We start from the raw sequence: 21,286 nt of genomic DNA on the forward strand, positions 1-21,286 counted from the left end.
AAAACCAAGGAAACTAAAAAAAAAAAAAAAATCTGAGGAACAATATTAACTGTTGAATATAATAGAATCAGAGGTATGGAAGGGGAGTGAACTGTTTATTCTTGGGGAAAAGGGGAGAGGGGGATGTGGGAAGAGACTGAACATAAACTGTGCACCTATGAATGAGGACAATGGGGGTTGGGGAAAGGGCAGAGGGTGGGGTGAGAAGGGGGGGGGAAGGAACATTTGTAATAATATGAACAATAAAAATTTATTTTAAAAAAAAAAAGTGGACATACAGAAGGCCAAGAAGCATATGAAAAAATGCTCAAAATCACTGATCATCAGAGAGATGCAAATCAAAACAAGGAGGTACCACCTCACTGTCAGAATGGGTATCATCAACAAATCAACAAATGACAATGATGTGTTGAAAAGGGAAGCCTCATAAATTTCTTGTGGGAAAGCAGACTGGTGCTGCCATTATGGAAAACAGTATGGAGTTTCCTCAAAAAATTAAAAATGGAACTCCCATTAGACCCAGTAATCCTACTTCTAGGACTATATCCTAATCAAAAAGAATATACGTACCCCTGTGTTCGTAGTAGCGCAATTTACAATAGTTTAAGATTAGGAAACAGCCTAAGTACCCATTAGCAGTTTTATCCAGTTTTGCTTAGAAAATCAGTCCTGTAAATTCCTGTTGCTTTTCACCCTGAAACATGCTACATAGTTACTTACTTCTCCCATGAGAAGTGGCTAATTAAAAAGAAAATCTCGAGTTCTGAGTGTCTGCCCTTAACATGTCAAGCTTCCTATTTTGGCTTAAATGTGTGAGCCATGGCTCGTTCCATCTGAAGCCTAGAAACCTCTCAAACCTCTATTTCAGATGCGTTGGAGTATGAACTCCATGTCTTCAAAGTCCCTTTATTCCATTCCATACATGTCTCATAGCATATAGCTTAACTGTGGCTTTTCCCACAGATTTGGTGCAAATCCATGTCCTAGCGTTTCCTCCTGATGCTGCACAGGCAGAAACTTCATTTTCTCTCTGTAGATTTGCTTCCCTCCCCCCAAACCCAACTGGTTTCATTTCCTTACTTGCCTTCATTTGCTTATATTTTAGATTCTGTATACTCGGATACAGTTTAGAAAAGAGGAATGTGAAAGTCACTTAAAAAAGAAAAATAAAAGCGATTACCACCATTTCAGGCCAGGCTTATTTGGAGAAATGCGATATATGGCTGTGGAATTTTCATGGAGACATAGATTAACTCTTGTCCCAAATGCGGGGGCTGGGGTGGGGTAAATTCCTGGAGAGAAGACACTCAATGGGAGCTGGGAGGGGGTTAGAGCTGAAAACCCTTATTACTCTGGCCTCCTCGCCAAGACTGAAGTTAGGAGCCGCACGACGCTGCCGCCAGCGGCGGGAGCCGGGAGCCGGGGGCCGGGGGCCGGGGGCCGGGAGCCGGGGGCCGGGGGCCGGGGGCCGGGAGCCGGTCCGCTCCGCGGCGGGCGGGACGGCGGGCGGAGCTCAGCACCGCTGGGCGCGGCCCCGGCTCCGCTCCACCGCATCGCAACCCAGACTTCTCGAGATTCAGCCTTTGGGATTCGAGATAAGGTTAAAAAAAGTCACAGTTCCTGCGGGAACAGCTCAAACTACATTGCAAGTATAACTCTGCATTGAGTCTATTCCCTCAAATACAAAACGTTTTTCCTCGGTCTCACAGAGCTGACGGCCTGAGAAAACGAAAAGCGCTGCGCGGAGGGCGGGATGGAGGAGGCCGATAGAAGGGGGAACGGGGTCATCTGTAACACTTTCAACAATAAAAATAAATGTAAAAAATTCTCTCAGACATATTCAGCAGGCTTTTTCCTCAAACACGGAAGAAACGGAAAGCTACCGGCCACCAGCAAGCGTACCGGCAGGCAGATGGCAGCCTGGAAGGACCAAACTTCAGAATCTTCAGCGGCGCCGCAGCGCGCCGGCGGCGTCCGCCGTCGATCGGTATGACGTAGTTCCCTGCCGCAGAGCATGATGGGAGGAGGGGCGGAGCGCCAGAGGGCGGGCGCCGTGTGAACACCAAACGGATTCCGCGACTGCAGAGCGTGGGGGCGCGATCCGTATCCGTGGCAACTTGGGGTTCCCTGCATTTCATGGAAACAGCGTTGCCCCCCGTGGCGAGGGAGTCGCCCCAGTCTCAGTGAGTCCGCGTGAAACGCACGGTGACGCCATTCCTGAGCGCTCCAATGCCGGCCTGGCTGGGGGGCGGGCTCTTCAAATTTGAATTCACCTACTTTTGTGGGTGGTAGGGAACCCGGGCTGCTGACTGGGGCCCACGGGGCCGGAGGCCTGGCTCGGGGGCTCCGGGCGCCCATCTACAGGAAGTCCAGCGGGAACTGGGCCGGCTGGCCCCGACTGGCCCCTCACTCCAGGTACGGCCTGCCTTCCCTTTCCCTTCCCCTCCCCCTGGCGCTGCGAGTCCCAGCCCTAAAGCCATCTAGGCTCCCGGGCTTTTGCACTTTTCTGGCTTTGGCAGTGATTTCACAACTAATTCATTCGGTGGGTGTATTTGTTGCGTGTGTAATGTAGTTATCAAGAAAGTAGGCCACTTTCAGATTCCTTTCGATAATGAGCACTGTAGACCTTTGTTCTAAAATCACTTCTAGGACAAAACCTTTATTTTAGAATGATTATCAAGTAGGAAGATTGTGTGCAAGATCCACCAGACTATCAGGACAATTGCTCCATCCAGCTTGTTTTCTTCTGATTAAGTAATATATTGGCTGCAAGCATTTTCAGACGTTAAAATTATTTTGAAAATGGAAGGCCCCTTTATCCTTTTCAAAGATAAACACGATTTACAGTTTGGTACACTTCCACACTTTTTCCCTGTTCTTATGCTTGTGTGGGGGGGGGGGGGGGGGGGGGGGCGCAGCGGGTGTTATTACAGATATGCAATTGTATGGTCTGTTTTGCTGCCTTTTTGTGTGTGTGTTTAAATTTCTTTATTGATTAAGGTAACACATATTTGTCCTCATTCCCCCATTCCCATCCCAAACCCCTCCACTCATGCCCCAACCCTCCCGTTGTCCTTGACCACTGGTTAGGCTCATATGGATGCACACAGTCCTTTGGTTGATCTCTCTCCTTTATCTCCCCACCCCCCTCACCCCCCTTTGAGATCCGATAGTCTTATCCATGCCTCCTTGTCTCTGGGTCTATTCTTGTTCATCAGTCTATGTTGTTCTTCATTTCACCTAGATGAGTGAGATCATGTGCTACTAGAAATACACTTAAAAGAACCAAGAATGAGACAAGCAATAATGGTTATGCTGAGAGGCAAATGAATCAGTTTGTAGTGAGTTTCTTTCTGGGCCAACAGTTCTTCTAAGTATCAATTTCAATGTCAGACAGTTTCTTATGTGTATTTGTCAGCAATGATATTTAGTTCTGGATGGTGAACAAATGATGGTAAGACAGGTCCCACCCTCTCTGATTTGGTCCTGGGGAATCTATAGTGACAGCTACAGACTGCTAGTATGGCAAGGCAACATCAGCGTCTTCCATCTCTGGACTGCTTCTCTTCTGTCTTCATGGCTGGAGTAGTCCTGTCAACTCCTCTCTGTTGAAGGAATCCACATGGTCTCAGAGTTGTTTTCTGAAAATATAAAAACATATTCAAAGGAATATTTTCTATAAATTTGACTTGGGATGCTTTTTCATTTTCTGCCCAAATGATTTTCCTTTGGCTTGTTTTGACACTGTGTGTTTTTCATGGGTATCTTGCTATTAGCATTACAATTAACTTTCTAAAGTAAAATTTTTCTAGATGTACTTTACTTATAGGATATTTTTCCTTACATGATATTCTTCTACTATCCCCTCCTTTTTTTACTTAAATGTTAGGAGGCTTTTGAAAATTTTATAATGTAATGTTGATAGCTTTTAAATTTTAATTTTTTGCACTCTAATATGACTGCTTTAGGTTCGTTACATGTTATGCAATTTTACCATGAGATGAACTACCAATAAAAATTTTAGTTAACACTTTAGGAACAGCTTTTTGTCCAGTACAATTAATTTTTCTAGGATATTCGCTTATTTCAATTAGCCATTTTAAATTAGCTTGAAAATTTGACTACTATCTTACTGTCAAATTTAATACAACAATTTTATTTTACCCTGTAAATATTAGTGGAAAGGATTATTTGCCTTCTTGAGTAGGCCCTGAGCATTCCTGGTGATAGGCTGGATTTAGATCTCAAAAACACACTTCTCCATGCCATAGGTACAAGACAACTCACACAAGTCTTGTTGCAGTGAGAGGGCAGCTGCTGTTGGCCAAGTCTCTGTTACCTGGGTCCTGATTTGAGCTGGGTATGGAAAGTGAAGCAGCCATGGGGGCAGGAGATCTCCCTCAGCAGGGGTGAGGGTTCAGGCTCCTGGGGGCGGTGAGGGTCTGGGTCTGTGCCCCACCTCTGTTGACCCCCAAGTTCTCTCCTGATAGCCCTCTGCAATTGTGTTTGTCCGGGGCCAAGCAGGGTGATGTGAGGTTCAGTTCTGCCTCCTTGGTAGCCTATACACCACTCTCCCCTCTGCGCATAGCACCTGCCTTGGGATTCCCTCACTTGCTGGCAGGGCCCCAGCACTGATCACATCTTGGGGACCCCGGGTTCCAGGGAGGGCACAGTTTGCCTCATGGACAAGAGACAGATCCATGGTACCAGTCATCCCAAGGCTTCAACCTCGACACGATCAGAAAGCTCAGGCAATAGCTGTAGGCAATTGGATTATGAGAAGAGGGACCAATATAGAATGCTCAGGTGCCTTTCCAGGGGAATGGAAGGATTAAATGCTTTCATGTCCTTTTTAAATTGCTGTCAGACATTAAAAAAATTAGTTTGTAAGTTTGCTTGGGATAATTGTGTATTATGCTGTTGTAATTGTAAAATATCAAGAGACTAGTGACCCAGTGCACATTGGATTCGTGCACATTGAAAGGAATTTAATTAGAAGGTGGCCAGCAGGGCAAGACTGGGCAAGATGGGCCAGACACGCCCTGGAGCCAACCTCCCATGATCCATACCCAGCTGGCCACACCTGGGACAGCTCTGTGGTTCGAAGGTTGTCTGCAGAGTGAGCGGGGTTCCTCTGGCAGGTGCTGTCCCTTGCCTGGCCTAGGAGGACCAAAACCAGCTCTACGACATCCTCTGAGGGGTCCTGATTGCGAGAGGGCAGTTCTCAGGTGACACCCCCCCAGAATGGGCTCTCTCTTCTCTAGTTCCAGGTGTGTCACTCAAGAACTGCTTCTACCAAGTCATGGCAGCTCAGCAATTCCTGCGTTGAACATCTGCCCCCTGATGGTCAGTGTGCACAATAGCCGTCAGTTGGACAGTCAGACACTTAGCCTTTTATATATATAGATGTGTTAACTTTGTCTCCACCAAAATGATTATTTTTTATTGATTCCAAGTGTGCGAGGTACTAGGTATTATAGGTAATGGAGGTAACACAAATCTGGGAAAAATTATAATGATATTGTAGAATAATATTATGTAAGGATATTCTTTGCTCTAGGCCATGGTAATTCCATTTCAAACTGGCTGTCAATTTCTTTTTTGCATAGACAAGGTCTTAGTTACATTTTTTGCAGGCATAGGAGCATAAGTCCAAAATACTTCCCCATTTGCCCCAGGTAATATTTCCGTACTACTGATGATTGCTAGCATTGCTAGAAAAACGTTATCAGGCATTCTTGGGTTTCTGGTTACCTCACAATTTCTTCCCTGAGGTTTGAAGTTCTGATTGATGTTTCTCTATCTCTGGATCTATTTTTTTCCCCCATCAGCTTATGTTGTTCATTATATTCCACAAATGAGTGAGATCATGTGATATTTATCTTTCTCTGCCTGGTTTATTTCACTAAGCATAATGATCTTCATCTCCATCCATGTTGTTGCAAATGGAAAGAACTCCTTTTTTACCGCAGCGTAGTATTCCATTTGTAGATGTACCACAGTTTTTTAATCTGCTCATCTGCTGATGGGCACTTAGGCTGTTTGCAAATCTTAGCTATGGTGAACTGTGCTGCTATGAACAAAGTGGTGCATATATCCTTACTGATTGATGTTTCTAGTTTCTTAGGATATATTCGTAGAAGTGGGATCACAGGGTCAAATGAGAGTTCGATTTTTAGTTTTTGAGGAAACTTCAAACTGTTCTCCACAGTGGCTGCACCAGTCAAAATTCTCACCAGCAGTGCACGAGGGTTCCTTTTTCTCCGCATCCTCGCCAGCACTTGTCATTTGTTGACTTGTTAATAGCCATTCTGACAGGTGTGAGATGGTACCGCATTGTTGTTTTGATTTGCATCTCTGATGATTAGTGACTTTGACCATGCTTTCATACATCTCTTGACCTACTGTCTTCTTTCGAAAAGTGTCTACTTAGATCAGTTGCCCATTTTTTGATTGGGTGGTTTATCTTCTTTTTGTTAAGCTGCATGCATTCCCTGTAAATGTTGGAAATTAAATCCTTATTGTTGATAATGTTGGCAAATATGTTCTGTCATGCAGAGGGCTTTCTTGTTTTATTGATGGTTTCCTTTGCTGTGTAAAAGTTTTTTATTTTGATGTAGTCCCATTTGTTTATTTTCTCTTTAGTTTCCATTGCCCTTGGAGCAGTATCAGTGAAGAAATTGCTTTGGCATATGTCAGAGATTATTCTGCCTATAGATTCCTGCCCTAAGAGGCCCTTGGGTCTCAATGTCCCAGGGTAATCTCTGCAAGCATCTCTGAGAGAAAGTCTCCCTCGAGTTCCGCCCACTGGTAGACAGTCCAGTTTCTCCCCATATTAATCTGGATCACCAGAGTCTAGCCCAGAACTGGAGTTCAGAGCAGTCGGGAGCTTGTGTCTCCCTCCCAATTGAAAAAGCCAACTACATACTCAGTTGCAAGCGTGTGCCTCCCTACCTCTGCACTTCCGCAGCTCCTCTGAGTCTCAGTGTGCTTTTCTCTTTCCTTCTATTATAGTTGTAGAGTTTCCACTCAGCCAGCCTTCCTGTGGTTCTGGATGATGTCCATTTTGTCTGTTGTAGTTTTGAAGTGTTTGTCTGAGGCAGCAAGTTTGGGTGTTTACCTATGCCTCCATCTTGGTCTAACCATTTCTTATTTGTGACCTCTGTTGGATCAAGTATGCTTGGCTTTTAGGACACACTGTTCCTTCCTTAATTTGAGGAATGCCAGTTATTGAATCCCCATTTTCTAAGGTTTCTTTGTTTCATTGGAGTCTGATCAACTTCATTTTGCTCTTCTTTTAAGTAGGCAAGAACGGAGGTTCAAGTGTTTCCTGATTGCCTCTACCTAGTGGTGTTTTTTATTCTGTATCTGTTCTGCAAAGCTTCTATAGTCAGGGAAAATCCTGGATGACTTTCCCCTATTGTCCTTTTCTGTTCCACCAACCACACTAAAGCTGAAACCAGACAACCAACAACCAATTAATCGGTCCTGTCATTAATTGAGCCAATACAGCAGAGATAGGATTGAATCATAAATGACCATTTATTCCAATAAAGCCTACAGTATGGAAGAGCAGCAGGTCAGCCACGAAAATCAGCTCTGTACCTTCCCCCTCAATTCTTAGTGCTATTAAGTAGATGTTTTGGTGAATGCTCTTCCCCCACCTGAGGATATGTTTTGAGAGAGAGGGGGGAGAGGGAGAGGGAGAGGGAGGAAGTAAGTCAGTCCCTGGACCTGAAATTTTTTGGTTTATGGGACAACACTGAGTTGTGAGCTACAAGTTATCCAGTGTTATTATGAACCAATTAAACCTTTTAACTAGAATGTTATTATGGAAAGCAAACAAGTTTTTCTGCACCAAAGCCTGATAAAGTTTGATTTCACATTGAATTATAGGTTCTTCTGGGCTCCTGCTGAAGATCTGTCCTGAAAACTGTGATTAAGTAAATTTTTTGATAGAAGAAATTTGTTGATTCTGTTTATCAAGATGATTACAACACCTTCAAAACATCCAGAAATTCACTTGTCCTCAGAGACATCTTCTCAAAGGAGAAATATGCCCATTCATGCAGTCTTTTTTGACAGCATTCCTTCAGGGACACTTACTCCTGTAAAAGATTTGCTGAAATATCAGAACTCCTTTCTAAAACTGAATGACCAGAAAAAGAATCAACTCTCTGAAATGAAATTTTTTCAAGATAAAAATGTATTTCATTCTACCATGCTAGCAGAGCCTAGCACCTCTAACAGTCTTCTTAATATTGATATCAGTGCTATAAAGCCCAATAAGGATGGATTAAAAAATAAAGCAAACTATGAATCACCAGGAAAAATATATCAAAGAATGAAAGAGAAGTTAATGTGTACTAAACAAGAACAAGCATCACCAAAAAGTGAAAGTAACAAAATTTTTATGCATAATGGAGCTGAGAAAAGAGTATTGCAGCATACCTACCTCTATGAGGAAAAGGAAAACAACAAATCATTTAAATCAGAAAACAGCTTATTAAGAGGTTAGTTATATTATGTGTTGGTTAAAAAGCTATAATGTGTTATTTATTTACACCCTAAACAAAATGGACAAAAATCCCTGCCCTTTTGTAGCTAACTCACACTCAGGTGGTGGGGATTAGATACAGTAGATAATTTTTATGGTACAATAGAAGTGGAAAGAAATATGTAGCAGAGTAAGGATAATAAGGAGAGTTGGAGTAGGTTGTAATTTTCAGTGGGATAGTCAGGATATGCTTCCGAGAGAATGTGACATTTCTGCTGAAAAACTGAAGAATGTGATACAATAGATACAGATAGGTATCTTGGAGAATGGGAAAGGATGATCCAGACAGGTAATAGCTGGTACAAATGCCCTGAAATTGTTATTTCAGGAGTGTGCCTCACAAGTTCAAGGACTAGCATGAGATTAATGTATCATGGAATGAAAGTACAGAGCTGGGGAAGTGCGGATAAATAAGAGGGTCAGATCATGTAGAACCTTAATAGGTGAAGGTAAGATTTTTCGGCTTTTATTGTGAGCAAAATAGGGAACCATTGGGAGGTTTTAAGTAGAGGGATGGTAAGATCTGACTTTTGTATTTATTTATTTATTTAAAAAATATATTTTATTCATTTTATTTATTTATTTTTTTTTTACAGAGAGGAAGGGAGAGAGATAGTTAAAAACATGGATGAAAGAGAAATATTCATCAGCTGCCTCCGGCACACCCCTTTCTGGGAATATGCCTGCAACCAAGGCACATACCTCTGACCAGAATCGAACCTGGGACCTTTTAGTCCGCAGGCCAACACTCTATCCACTTAGCCAAACTGATTTTGGCCTGACTTATGTTTTTAAAATATCATTCTGGCTGTTAATTTGAAATAGTTATTTACAGTAATCCAGGTGAGAGATTGTGTTGGCTTGATCCAAGTGTTAGCAGTGAAGATAAAAAGTGGTTGGATTCCGGATATATTTTAAAGGAAAAGCCAATCACGTTAGCCCATGTGGGGTGTGGAATGTCAGAGAGGTTATAAAGGATGATTCCATAGAGTGTGTGTTTTTTTTCTGTTGTTGTTTGGCTTTGTTTTTATTACCCAAGCAACTGGGAAGATATGGTGCTTTATCTGAAATGAAACAGATTGAAGGAGAAGTTGGATCAGGATCTCATTTTTTTTTTTAATATATTTTATTGATTTTGTACAGAGAGGAAGGGAGAGAGAGAGTTAGAAACATCGATGAGAGAGAGTCATCGATCAGCTGCCTCCTGCACACCCCCTACCGGAGATATGCCCGCAACCAAGGTACATGCCCTTGACCGGAATCGAACCCGGGACCCTTCAGTCCCCAAGCCAATACTCTATCCCTTGAGCCAAACCAGTTTCAGCAGGATCTCATTTTTTTCATGTGAATTTCCATGTCTTTTAAAAATGTGTGTGTACATGTGAAAAAAATTAGTTGTAATTAAAGGGCATAGTCCAGGTGAGAAAAATATATTTGGGAACTACTAGTACCTAAATGGTTTTTAAAACTATGAGATGAGATCATCAAGGATTAAGTGTAGAAAGAAAATATTCAATAATGAGCCCCAAAATTTAGAAGTTAGAATAAATGATAGAAAGCAGTAAAGGCCACTTAGAAGAAAAGGAAGAAGAAAAATTAAGATTGGTACTTTGGCAGCCAAGACAACAAAACTAATGCTGCAAAATCAGTCGGGTAAAATGAAGGCTGAGATTTGACCATTGGGTTTAAGAATGTGGAGGTCATTGGAGACGTTGATTAGAGCAGTTTTGGTGGAATAATGGAAGCCAAAACATGATACAAAAGGGTTTAAGAGAGAGTAGAGACAGAAGTTGATAGTGGTGAATGTAGACAACTCTTTTTGTGAGGAGCTAAGAAATGACATTAAAAGATTTTATTGTTTTTAGCCGAAACCGGTTTGGCTTAATGGATAGAGCATCGGCTTGGGGACTAAAAGGTCCCGGGTTCGATTCCGGTCAAGGACATGTACCTTGGTTGCGGGCATATCCCCAGTAGGGGGTGTGCAAGAGGCAGCTAATCGATGACTCTCTCTCATTGATGTTTCTAACTATCTCTCTCCCTTCTTCTCTGTACAAAATCAATAAAATATATTTTAAAAAAAAGATTTTATTGTTTTTAATGATTGTTAAATAACATTTTTGTTTGCTGTTGGAAATAATCCAGTAAGGAAGGAAAGACTGAGATAAGAAGTCTGATACCCTTCAGAGGCTGAGAAAGAATAAAATCTAAACGTGGAGATTTGGCAGCTCTAGCTGGTTTGGCTCAATGGCTAGAGCACATGTGTCAAACACAAGGCCCGTGGGCCAAATCCGTCCCTCCAGGCCTTGCATTGTGGCCCGCACAGCGCTGTCATCACTGCACTCCGCTGCGTTTCCATCACAATGACAGTTTATGACTGTTCAGTAAACCATTCGGCCCGCGATTTAGGCTGCATTTTAGATTTTGGCCCCTTCTCTGATTGAGTTCGACACCTCTAGGCTAGAGCATCAGCCTGTGGACTGAAGGGTCCCAGGTTCAGTTCTGGTCAAGGGTGCATTCCTCAGTTGCAGACTCAATCCCTGGTCCCTGTCAGGATGTGTACTGGAGACAATCAATTGATGTGTCTATCATGTACATGTTTCTCTATCTCTCCTCTTCCCTTCCACTCTCTAAAAGACCAATGAAAAAAATATCCTCGGGTGAGGATTAACACACACAATAATAATAATAATAATAATAATAATAATAATAATAATAATAAAAAATGTGGAGATTTAGGAACATAAACAGATCATCAATCAAACAGGAAGGTAGGCAGTATTGTATTAATTTGAGGAAGTATGGAAATTTGAATAGTGTAAGAGACTGGAAGAGTGAATGGTCTAGGCTTAAATTTAATTTTCTGGGCAACATTAAGAATCTAGCTGAAATATATGGACATGGATTTAAATAAGACCAATCAATATGATTGTGAGTATTCCTCTTGCCCTATTAGCTGTATAGGTACTGGTGGGGAATAGTCAAGGAGTTGGATTTTAACAGATTATAATTTTGCTAAATAGGATGAAGTGAGAGAAAGACAAAGTAGTTGGGGTAGCCCTTTCAGCTAACGATATGGTAGATGCTCATTTAATAGACTTGGAAATGGAACTTACAAAGAGGTTTTATCTATCCTATGTCTCCAGATAATAAGTGATGGGCTGAGAATTAAATACAAATATCTGTTTGAAAGCCCAGTCTTAACTACTACATAATAGATTATGGGTGCATTTTTGTGTTTCAAAGACAGTGATATATTTTGACACAGAAAGAGTTCTCTATGTGAGTTTAGGCTGGAGATGGGTGAGTACACAAAATAGTCTGTTTCTCATACAGCCTGAGAGAAAAGGAAGAAGCAAGTGAAATACGCACATTAAAGCACATTTTATATGTAATTTGGAATTAGAGGAAGAGATAAGTAACTCACTGCTTTGAGAATCTGATCACTCTTTTCCCAGGAAAGACACATATATACAAACACAAATTTTTTATGTAGTTTCAGAGACCCTCTGCATGGATGTTGGACTCTCAAATAAATGACCCAGGTTATAAACAGCATGTTATATCTGATCACATTATCTGCTTTTCTTTACTGCATTGCCCTGCCATTTCTGTAGAACAAGTAAAATAGAAATTTGTCCTTTTATACCATGTGATTGTAATACAATCTATAGCTCGCCTGGCGTGGCGCAGAGGTTGAGCACTGACCTGTGAACCAGGAGGTCACGGCTCCGTTCCCGGTCAGGGCACAGGCCGGTTGCAGGCTCGATCCCCAGCGTGGCGTGTACGAGAGGCAGTCAGTCAGTGAGTCTCTCAACACTGATGCTTCCTTTTTATTTTATTTTGTTAGAGAGAGGGAAAGACAGAAACATCAATGTCAGGGAAACACATCGATTGGTTTCCTCCTGCACATACCCCACCTAGGGCCCCAGCCAGGGAAGAGCCTGCAACCAAACTGGGTGCCCTTGACCAGAATCGAACCCTGGACCCTTTGGTCCACAGGCTGATGTTCTATCCACTGAGCCAAACCAGCTAGGGCTCATTGATGTTTCTATCTCTCTCTCTCCCTCTGCTTTCCTTTCTGAAATAACTTAAAAATTGTAAGAGAAATAAAATCTTAATATTATGATTCTAAGGCCAAAGTCGCACATTTATTTTTTATTTTTTTAAATATATATTTTACTGATTTTTCACAGAGAGGAAGAGAGAGGGATAGAGAGTTAGAAACATCGATGAGAGAATCATCGATCAGCTGCCTCTTGCACACCCCCTACTGGGGATGTGCCGGCAACCAAGGTACATGCCCTTGACCAGAATCGAACCTGGGGCCTTTCAGTCCGCAGGCCGACACTCTATCCATTGAGCCAAACCGGTCCAGGCTTTTATTTTTTTTTAATATATATTTTATTGATTTTTTACAGAGAGGAAGAGTGAGGGGTAAAGAGTTAGAAACATCAGTGAGAGAGAATCATCAATTAGCTGCCTCTTGCACACCCCCCACTGAGGATGTGCCCACAACCAAGGTGTGTGCCCTTGACCGGAATCAAACCCAGGACCCTTCAGTCCGCAAGCCAACGCTCTTGGGGTCCTCAAACTTTTTAAAGTGGGGGCCAGATCACAGTCCCTCAGAGAGCTGGAGGGCCGGACTATATGAACTACTAATTCCTACTGTAACACCTCGGCTGCGCTCACTGCCCAAAAAACCTGGCGGGCCGAATCAGACTCCTCTGCGGGCCGCAGTTTGAAGACGCCTGGTTATTATTGAGCTTGCTATTGAGTCTCAACATTTTGATTTTTAAAACATAAGTTACAACTCATCAACTATTCTTTCATAATTTAGAAATTTACAGCAGCCAGAAGCAGACTTTTCAAAACTGGATGGTACTTCATATATATACCTGATTTTATTCCAGATTTCTAGGCTTCTAAGTTCAGTAGTATATTTTTGTCTAAAACTGGCAAGATGTAACATGAAATTTTAAAAAATGCTTTCTCAGCCTGCCAGTGTGATTCATTGGTTGAGTGTAGACCCATGTGGCCCGGTCAGAGTTATGGGCTCTATCCCGTAGGTGGAGTGCAGGAGGCAGCCAATCAATGTTTCTCTGTCATCATCTACAGTATGTTTCTATCTCCCTTTCTCCCTAAAAATCAACTTAAAAAGCATGTATTTTAAAAAATATATATTTTATTGGTTTGTTTGTTTTTTTACTGAGAGGAAGGGAGAGGGATAGAGAGTCAGAAGAAACATTGATCAACTGCCTCCTGGACAGCTCCCACTGAGGATGTGCCCACAACCAAAGTACATGCCCTTGACTGGAATCGAACCTGGGACCTTTCAGTCTACAGGCTGACACTATAACCACTGAACCAACCTGTTAGGGCTAAAAAGCATATGTTTTTTTAAGGATTGAAAGGAGGTTTTATGGGCCCAGCACGCTTCTGCTGCACGGCTCTGCTCCCTGAAAGGAGGTTTTAAAAAAATTGTCAGCATAATGTATGTATAGAAAATGGGTTTGAAAGGCATGAGAAAATAATGAAGGAAGAAACTTATGTAACTAATATGTTATAAAAAGTCTATGTGCCTATATTTGGTCATTATAAAACCTAAGTCTTTATTTAAATATTTTTAAAAGGCATTTTTTCTTCTCAGTGACTAACACATCTCAACTTCTTTCTTCAAAAAAAATCTCAACCTCAGCCCAAGAAGTTCCTCTAGAACTATCAAATATTTTACTCCCAGTCAAGCCAAAGATTCAATGTCAACAAGCAAAGAAAGCGCCTCTGCACAATTTAACTTACGGTAAAGTGCTATTGGTTTTATTTTTTGGTTTGTTATTTGAGTGCATTGTTAAATGTTCTAGATAATTATTTTCCCGGTGTAGGCAATAAGCTTTAACTGTGGATGAAAGAGCTATACTAATAAAAGCCTATGTGTCCATCATGCCGTCACACTGTGATGCCCTCTTGCCGTCACACCATAACAACCAGGAGGCTGTGTGCACAGTGGGCATGCGTGCATGTGTATAGAGCCACAGAGGTGAGTTTTGCGGTCCTGGCAGCTCCACATGACAAGGCTGAGGATCCCAGCACTCCACCTCCGTGCAATGGAGCCGTGGAGGCTAGACCCCTGACCTGGGGTCCCCTGGCTCACGCCTATTCTTTGGGGCAATCCATTGAGAAGCCCTAGTTGGATGGGCAGTGCCAACCTCTTTGGGGAGATCGATCATGGGTTTTCGCATTGTGAGCGGGCATAGGTCAGGATGGGGACAGCCTTTCCCACTCCCCTGAGTGCATGAATTTCATTCACCAAGCCTCTGGTTAAATCATAAAAGGCAGAAGTAATCAGAAACACTGGGCTGGAGGGTGGAGTATTCTTAACCTGAAGACAACCTTTTTTTTTTTTTAATCTTTAATCTTTATTGTTCACATTATTATAGTTGTTCTTCTTTTTTACCCCCATAGTTCTTCCCCACCTGGTTTCCCCCCAACCTTCTACCCTTATTCCCCCACTGACCTCATCCATAGGTGTACAGTTTTTTCCCTCCTCTTCACACCCCTTTCCCCCTGAGAATGGTCAGTCCACTCCCTTTCTACATTTTTCTTCTTCTTAAAGAATACCTTTTAGTATTTCATATAATACTGGTTTAGCTTTTTCTTGTCTATGAAGATCTTTATCTGACCTTCAATTCTGAATGATACCTTTGCTGGGTAGAGTAATCTTGGTTGTAGGTTCTTGCTATTCTTCACTTTGAATATTTCTTGCCACTCCTGTCTGGCCTGCATAGTTTCTGTTGAGAAATCAGCAGACAATCATGGGTGCTCCCTTGTAGGTAACTGTTTTCTCTTGCTGCTTTCAATATTCTCTCTTTGTCTTTTGCTCTTGGCATTTTAATTATGATGTGTCTTATTGTGGTCCTCTATGGGTTCCTTTTGATTGGGACTTTCTGCGCTTCCTGGACTTGTAAGTCTATTTCTTTCACCAGGTGGGGGAAGTTTTCTGTCACTATTTCTTCAAATAGATTTTCAATATCTTGGTATCTCTCTTCTGGCACCTCCATAATTCTGATGTTGGTACGCTTGAAGTTGTCCCAGAGGCTCCTTACACTGTCTTTATATTTTTGGATTTTTTTTCTTTTTGCTTTTTCAAGTTGGGTGCTTTTTGCTTCTTTGTATTTCAAATCTTTGACTTACTCTTGCGATCCTCTCTTCTGCTGTTGGATCTCTGTATATTATTTTTTATTTCAGTCAGTGTATGCTTAATTTCTAGTTGGTCCTTTTTCCTATCCTCGAGGGTCTCACTAAATTTATCAGTGGTTTCTAGAAGACTCTTGATTAACCTTATAACCATGGTTTTGAACTCTATATATCCAGTAGTTTGCTTTCCTCCATTACTTTCATTTGTGACCTGTTTGTTTCTTTTTTTCTTTTTTTTTTTTTAATATATTTTATTGATTTTATACAGAGAGGAAGGGAGAGAGATAGAGAGTCAGAAACATCGATGAGAGAGACATTGATCAGCTGCCTCTTGCACACCCCCTACCGGGGATATGCCCGCAACCAAGGTACATGCCCTTGACCGGAATCGAACCCGGGACCCTTCAGTCCCCAAGCCAACGCTCTATCCATTGAGCCAAACCGGTCCTGGCGTGACCTGTTTCTTTGTCTCTGCATTTTTGCTGCTTCCCTGAGTTGATAGATTAGATTTGTGTGCTAGGTGTGCTATATGGCCCAGTGGCTCAGCCTCCCCAGTTACCTGAGATGGACACTCTTGGTGCTCCCCTTTGTGGGCTGTGTGCATAGTCTTGTAGGTAAGCCTTGATTGTTGTTGGTATCACGGGGAGGAATTGACCTCCAGGCCAACTGGCTGTGAGGATCAGCTGTGTCTACAATTGGAGAACTTTTGTGCTGGAGAGATCCTTATGGGGCAAGACTTGCTTCAGTGGGGCTTTGGTGTTCACTGAGTCTGCCCCCTGAGTATCTCCCTTATGGATCTGTGGAGTTGTAATCTGGATGATCCCACTCTGATCCCTGGGTACACTGGCTCTTGGATCTCTAGGGAACTGCTAATTTAGCCTCTGCCTGAGTTCACCCATCAGGAGCTACAGAGACAGAGAGATCTGCAGATTCCTCTTCTTTGTTTGGGGTTTGGAGGTGCCCAGATGAGGCCCAGCTGTGAAGCAATGCAAGCTGCTATAGGGCCTTAGGCCTTCTTTTGGTGGCTTGGGGCTCTCTGACCAAGTTGCAGTTGGTTAGGTAAGTTTAGATTGCAAAGGGCCAGGCCATTCATATGCAAAGCCTCTGTACACAGCTTAGATGGGGCATGGTCTCAGAATCAACAATATGGAGCAAACAGCTATGGTTGATCCTCAGCTCTGCCTTAAGAGGCCTCTGAGTCTCAGTTTCCCTCTGTAATCTCTGCAAGCACCATTGAGAGGAAGCTGCCCTCAAGTTCCGCCCACTGCCAGACAGTCCAGTTTTCCCCCATATGAGTCTGGGTCCCCAGAGTCTCGCCCAGAACTGGAGTTCAGAGCAGTTGGGAGCTTGTTTTCCTCCCGATTGAAAAAGACAGCCACACACTCAGTTGCGAGCCCTTTCCAAGCACGTGCCTCCCTACCTCTGCACTTAACTTCCGCAGCTCCTCTGAGTCTCAGTGTGCTTTTCTCTTTCCTTCTAGTTGTAGTTTCCACTCAGCCAGCCTTTCTGTGGTTCTGGATGATGTCCGTTTTTTCTTTTAGTTGTATTGTAGTTTTGAAGTGGTTTTGTGAGGCAGCAAGTTCAGATGTTTACCTGTGCTGCAATCTTAGTTTCTCCTGAAGACATCTTTTTAATATTAAGGTTTAAATTTTCCAGTTTTTCTTTTTATTTCATATGAATCTTCTGAAAATTTTGTTTGACTTTTTTTGTTGTTGTTGTTGTTTTGCAGAGCTTCCAATTCTGAACCAAGAACATGAAAATGTTTCAGCTGCAGGAGTCTCCAACAAGGCATTAACTAGAGCTCAGTTGGCAAAACAAATTTTTTCAAAGGAGAATACAGTTTCAACCACTAAGTTCAAAGAGAACACATTTGTTTTAGAAAACATTAATGCTACCTATGAAAAATTCCAAAATACTACTGCTGAAACTCTCAATACTAACCGTGTTTCTCTTAAAAATGATAGTCAATTAATTTCTGATAATGAGGTCAGAATAAAAGGGACTTCACAACAAGAAATTAAGGGAAGAAATGAGAAAACAGTGTCCAGAGAAACTGTTCTTCCAGGTTCTATAAATGACACATGTAAAATTGTGCTTGCAACTCCAGGGTTTAATGTAACAATACCTCAGGAATCAAAAAGATACACTTCAAAGCTTCTTCCAAGTATGTGCCAAACTACTACAAATGGAGTTAAAAATAATAAGGTAGGAAAAACTTTTAAGACAGATATGTATTTTTGTTTTTATCCCCATTCTTTAAGAACTTATACTCTTATGTTCTCTCTTTACTACTATTTTTTTTTAATTGATTTTTTACAGAGAGGAAGAGAGAGGGACAGAGAGTCAGAAACACCAATCAGCTGCCTCCTGCATACCCCCACCGGGGATGTGCCCTCAACCAAGGCATATGCCCCTGACCGGAATCGAACCTGGGACCTTTGAGTCCACAGGCCGACGCTCTATTCACTAAGCCAAACCGGTATTGGCTCTTTACTACTATTTAATGCAGAGGCAGTGGGTTGAAAGCAAGGCCCAGGTGTTAAGTCTTACCGTGCTTGTTTATTAGTTGCATAGCCTTCAACAATTTACTTACTCCCTGTGGGGATGAACACTAATTTTATTCCTGTTTTTACACCCACCCACCCCCGATTCTTGGGGTACTATTAATAACAAGAGAAAGGAATTATGTATAGCACCTAAAGATTTGAGAATTTTTTCTTTTGTAAAGTAACAGTGATCAATAAAAGACTTCAGACATCATACTATGTTACATTAGGACATTTGCTGGAGAAACTGGAATGGAACAATAAGTTCAAAGAGAAAACTAAAAGGTTACGTTTATAGTTATTAAAGGTTTGTCCACTAATTTTTAAAAGGATGATGGTGGGCATTTTCCAAACAGAAGCCAGGGTCTTTATGAAGTTTTCAATTTCTACCTAACCTTAAAATATTAAATTCTGCCATTTTCTGCTCAAAATTCTCTAGTAATTTCTTATTTCAAGAGAAAACACTAAACCTTCATGTGATTTACAGAACTGTACATAATTCAATTCCTGGAGATAATCAGCTTTATCATATAGAGCTCAACAAATATTTGCTGAATAAATATTTTGATATTCTATATAAGCAATATAGTATGGGGTTCTAAAGCCAGAATTTCAATTTTGTAACCTATCTGTGCCACTAACTAGCTAGCTATGTGTGACATGGCAAGCTATTTATATTCCTAAACTAGACCTTACAGAGTTTCTTTATCTATAAAATGAAGTTAATAATAGCTCCCAGTGCTAGGAGGATAATCTGAATCAATGCATTTAAAATGCTTGGGACAATATCTAGTGCTAACTTTTATTTTTCCCTAGCATCTGACTTATTTGATGTACGTGTTTCAAGTAGTTCCCAATGTGGAATTAGAAAAAATTTTATTGCCTCTTCCCCAAATCTTACCTATAATTTTTTAAATGAACATAAATGTGATGTATAGTAACTAACGGCACTGTTCCATTTTTAACATCTTTCTCTGACTCAACATAAAGTACCACTGGAGAATGTCTTTATGTATAAACTTATAATTTTATATATAAAGTAAATGATTTGTTAAATTCGTCATTTTTATGACCTTGGGCTACATATCTCATCAGAATTAGTTCAGTGTTAAATTGTTATATAATAGAAACGATTTCCTACCACTGGCGTTCACAGAAATTTTCCTTATGATAGAATTTTACTTGACCTAAAATAAGGAATTCTCTGCTATTCAGATATTTACTTTGAAATAGAATGCTGTTAAATATAGATTCCTACCAATTACTTTTATAGTTTATAAGAAACTGAATGCAACTTCAAATCAACTTTGTAAAGAAAAAATATGTGCTGTGAGTTTTTAGGAATAAGAGTGATGTGAGATATATGTATATGACACAACTAACTCCTTTAGTCCGAGTTATTGGGATTTTGGTGGGACTTAATGTTTTAATGACTACTGTAGGTTTTTAGGTCATTCCTCCTCCCCTCTCCCGCCACCCCTGGAGGGGTTGAGATACTAGATAATAAGAATATTTAAAGTATAATTGGTTCTGGATTGAAAAGAAACTATGCAATAAGATTTTATCTCAGTGTTTCTCACCATTCATCTTTTCTATTTTGTTTGCTATTTAAAATAGAGTATGATTTTTATATAGATCAGCACTAAGGAATCATTTGGATAACTTATGAGTTTTTCTTTTAATTTAATAGTAAATTGATTTTGTAATGCTTTATACTTCAAATAATGCAGAAAATATATACTTTATTTTATATTTAATTAGGTAGTCCAGCTACAGGAATGGATGATTAAAATAATCAACAATAATACTGCTATATGCGTAGAAGGAAAATTGATGTAAGTATAACATTTGAATGTTCATATATATATATAGATATATATAATATATATAACCATTGATCTCAGAGAGGAAGGGAAAGGGAGAGAGACAGAAACATCAATGATAGATAATCATCAATCAGCTGCCTCCTGCACATACCCCACTGGGAATGGAACCCATAGCCCAACTGGGAATTGAACCACAACGACCTCCTAGTTCATAGGTCAGTGCTCAACCACTGTCATCACAAGATTGCCGCTTGCACGGTGGAGGTGGGGCCCAGCAGCTGCTCCACACCGTGATGCCTAGGGGTCCGGCTACACGCATTGCGGAGTAAGCCAGTCCCACCATCTCCACTGCCTTGCGCAGAGGAGGTGGGTCGAGGCAGGCAAGGGCACTTGTGAGCAATCAGGCCTGCAGGGGATGTCAGTTGGGGGTGATCAGGCCAGCAGGGGAGGTCAGTTGTGTGGGTGATCAGGCCAGCAGGGGAGGTAAGTTGGGGGTGATCAGTCTGGCAGGGGAGCAGTTAGGGGGTGATCAGGCTGACAGGCAGAAACAGTTAGGGGCAGGCCGACAGGCAAGTGGTTAGGAGCCAGCGATCCCAGATTGTGAGAGGGATCTGGCCTAAACTGGCAGTTAGACACCCCCCAAGGAGTCCCAGATTGGAGAGGGTGCAGGCTGGGTTGAGTGACACCCTCTCCTCCATGTATGAATTTCATGCAACGGGCCTCTATATAATAAAAGCCTAAGCGACCCTTATGGCAGAATGACAGGTTGCTATGATGTGCATTGACACCAGGGGACAGACGCTCAATGCAAGAGCTGCCCTGTGGTGGTCAGTGCACTCCCAGAAGCTGAGCTCACGGCTGGCAAGCACAGCGGCCATAGCGGGAGCCTCTCCTGCTGCCGCAATAGCACTACGGAGCAGTGAGCAGTCGGGCAGTAAGGAGCGAGGGGTCCCAGGCTGTGAGAGGGCACAGGCTGAGTTGAGGGACCCACCTCCAGTGCACAAATTTTGTGCACCAGGCCTCTGATTAGATTATAATATTGTTAATGTAGCTGGAATGCAAATTTATTACTTTCTTCTTTTTTTTTTTTTTAATATATTTTATTGATTTTACACAGAGAGGAATTGAGAGGGACAGAGAGTTAGAAAGGTCGATGAAAGAGAAAC

The 21,286-nt window shown here is 41.7% G+C and overlaps 1 protein-coding gene across 2 annotated transcripts in view; it reads left to right on the forward strand.

Annotated features, from left to right (window-relative positions):
- Nucleotides 1–1,881: 1,881 nt before the first annotated feature.
- MIS18BP1 (MIS18 binding protein 1) overlaps nt 1,882–21,286 on the forward strand; it is a 53,608-nt gene continuing 34,203 nt past the window's right edge. Inside the window, exons 1-5 of one of the 2 annotated variants that reach the window (XM_036458021.2) lie at nt 1,882–2,415; nt 7,897–8,513; nt 14,205–14,354; nt 17,478–17,953; nt 20,056–20,129. In XM_036458021.2, coding sequence (XP_036313914.1) covers nt 7,988–8,513; nt 14,205–14,354; nt 17,478–17,953; nt 20,056–20,129 — 1,226 coding nt within the window. In that variant the 5' untranslated portion in view covers nt 1,882–2,415; nt 7,897–7,987. The remainder of the gene's footprint in view (nt 2,416–7,896; nt 8,514–14,204; nt 14,355–17,477; nt 17,954–20,055; nt 20,130–21,286) is intronic. The other variant, XM_036458030.2, reaches the window with a different exon arrangement.

Source organism: Pipistrellus kuhlii, unplaced genomic scaffold (assembly GCF_014108245.1).
Source record: "Pipistrellus kuhlii isolate mPipKuh1 unplaced genomic scaffold, mPipKuh1.p scaffold_m20_p_1, whole genome shotgun sequence".
Taxonomy (NCBI): Eukaryota; Metazoa; Chordata; class Mammalia; order Chiroptera; family Vespertilionidae; genus Pipistrellus; species Pipistrellus kuhlii.